Below are 2,889 nucleotides of genomic sequence, written 5' to 3' on the forward strand. Positions count from 1 at the left end.
AAGGGATGAGAGGGCCTCTCTGCCACCCTTAGACTAGGAAGCCTAAGTGCCCCCTGCTGTGTGATCCTCTTCCCCTAGTGGCCATGGGCTGATCCCACTACAGCAAGGGCTTGCATCCTCTCTTCTCAGGAGAGAGAAAGTTGAGCAGAGTGAGGCTGGTCAGTATTGTGATACCCCTCTCTGTGATTCAGAGCTGCCATAAAATCTAAGGCTGAGGTAGAGGACCACCCTCCTCCCCCACAAGAGGTGGAGCCTTTGTGATTCGTCCCAGAAGAGGGGCCTAACCTGGTGCTCTCTCCTCCCAGATCCCCCTGAGGTGACCGTGTTTCCCAAGGAGCCTGTGGAGCTGGGCCAGCCCAACACCCTCATCTGCCACATTGACAAATTCTTCCCACCAGTGCTCAACGTCACGTGGCTGTGCAACGGAGAGCCGGTCACTGAGGGTGTCGCTGAGAGCCTCTTCCTGCCCAGAACAGATTATAGCTTCCACAAGTTCCATTACCTGACCTTTGTGCCTTCGGCCGAGGACTTCTATGACTGCAGGGTGGAGCACTGGGGCTTGGACCAGCCGCTCCTCAAACACTGGGGTATGCAGCTCCTTTTCTCTCCATAATCTTCTGGCATCCTCTATTCCAAGGACCTGGTGTGCTCTGCACCAGCTTTCCCCACTGGCCAGGTCTCAGTCCTTTCCTCGTCCTAATGTCCAATTAACTGTCCATAACCTTCAATTCCCACACCCATTCCACACCAGAACCACCCTCACTGCACCTCCTGACCCTATCTCTTCATTCTTCCCCCAGAGGCCCAAGAGCCAATCCAGATCCCTGAGACAACGGAGACTGTGCTCTGTGCCCTGGGCCTGGTGCTGGGCCTAGTGGGCATCATCGTGGGCACCGTCCTCATCATAAAGTCTCTGCGTTCTGGCCGTGACCCCCGGGCCCAGGGGCCCCTGTGAAGTACTGTAAAGGTGGGAATGTAAAGAGGAGGTTCTAGGATTTGTAGAATGTAAGGAAGGGAGGAAAAATTCAATCCGATAATTGTTCATTGATCTTCTAATGGGTTAAAAGCATTCAGCCACATAACAACAACAACATTGATAACTAACAGTAGTTAATATGCTCAGGCGCTATTCTGAGCGTTTATGTTTATTAACTCACTTTATTCTCACAAATAGTCTTTGAGGTAGGTACTATTATTTTCACCATTTCACATGAGAGATACTTCTATCTTTTTACATACACAGAGACCTGAAGCACCTTGATCAAGTTCCCACAGCTATGAAGTAGTAGGGCTAGCTTCCAATCCAGAAAGTCTAGATCCAAGACTGTTTATCCACTATACTATACACCCTATTTTGTGAAAGAAAAGACCAAGTTCAAATTCTCCAAGAGTCCATTGTCTATTAATGGAGGCAGATCTATATTTCTATACATAATTACAACACAGTGTGGTGGGTACCTGTACTATTTACTGCCTTTACTTGGACTCATTCCATGGCAATGCCACACAAAAAATGCCCCTCCGGAGATCTTATAGTTTTCTATTTTTCGTAACATTCACCATGTTTTATATTTGTATGTGTTTTGGAAATTCTCTTAGCATTAGGTAGTGAACTTCCATGCAGATGACCACATCTAATTCATTATTATTATTGTTATTCATGCTGGACATCAGGTACAAAAGGTTAAGGACTTCTCAGTTCATTATACTATCATCATTGGTGCCTCCGAGCTCTCAATCTCTCTCGATTTATTTGGTCCCTTTTATCCCCCGTCGTTACTCCCATATCTAACCTCTTACCCCGACCTCATAGGCAAACATTTTAATGAATTTGCTGTTTCCTTTCATTTGCATAGATCCTGTATAATATGTATTAGTGTTCAGTGTACATGTATTTTAATTAGCCAAAATGACATTAAATTATAGATCTAATTTTGTACATCCAGTTTATTTCTTCCAAATCTTCCATAATGTTTTGCTCTATAAGTCCATGCATTAGTCCATTTTGCATTGCTATAAAGGAATACCTGAAGTTACCTAATTTATGAAGAAAAGAGCTTTAATTGGCTCACAGATCTGCAGGCTGTACGAGAAACATGGCACCGGCATCTGCTTCTGTTGGGGGATTCAGGAAGCTTTTACTCATGGTGGAAGGCAAGGGGAGCCGGTGAATCACATGGTCAGAGAGGGAGAAAGAGAGAGAGAAAGAGGTGCCAGGCTCTTTTTAACAACCAGGTTTCATGCGCACTAATAGAGTGAGAACTCACTCATTACCCTAGAGAGGGAACCAAGCTATTCATGAGGGAGTCTCTCTCATGATTCAAATACCTCCCACCAGGCCCCGGCTGCAACACTGAGGATCAATTTTCAACACGAGACTAGGAAGGGACAAATATCCAAATCATATCAATCCACGTATCTATATTGTTCCTCGATTATCCCTGGATCTCCATTATTGCAAGCGATGATTGTATCTCACATGGACCTGCATATGCATGTGGACCTGATCTGCATTCCTGGAATGTATGTATCCTAGAAAGGGGTTGCTGGGTCGATGGAGATGCAGCTCCTTAATTTGACTAAGTACTGCTCATCTGTTCATCAGAATGGCTACTCATCTGTACTTCCGTTGTCAGTACCTGAAATATCCTGCAACTCCCAAATGTACATCAGCACCAGACATTATCCAGTTTTCTAACTTTTGCCAATTTCATGTGCATAAAGAAATATGCTGTTTTATTTTATACTTCTTTAATTGTTTATAATTGGGGCTATAATTGGGACTGATTAGCCACTTGGGGGTTCCTTTTCTATAAATTGCCTGTTCAAATTATTTGCCCATACTGTGGGCTTCTATATTTTTCTTATTGATTTGCAGGAGATCCTTAT

At 44.4% G+C, this 2,889-nt stretch overlaps 1 protein-coding gene across 1 annotated transcript in view; it reads left to right on the plus strand.

The window, feature by feature from the left end:
* Positions 1–1,939, plus strand: part of LOC105531121 (HLA class II histocompatibility antigen, DP alpha 1 chain-like) — a 3,709-nt gene extending 1,770 nt beyond the window's left edge. Inside the window, exons 2-3 of the mRNA XM_011968952.1 lie at positions 306–587; positions 801–1,939. Of these exons, the coding sequence (XP_011824342.1) occupies positions 306–587; positions 801–955 (437 nt within the window). The 3' untranslated portion in view covers positions 956–1,939. The remainder of the gene's footprint in view (positions 1–305; positions 588–800) is intronic.
* Positions 1,940–2,889: the final 950 nt, after the last annotated feature.

Source organism: Mandrillus leucophaeus, unplaced genomic scaffold (genome assembly GCF_000951045.1).
Source record: "Mandrillus leucophaeus isolate KB7577 unplaced genomic scaffold, Mleu.le_1.0 Scaffold867, whole genome shotgun sequence".
In the NCBI taxonomy this organism is placed as follows: Eukaryota; Metazoa; Chordata; class Mammalia; order Primates; family Cercopithecidae; genus Mandrillus; species Mandrillus leucophaeus.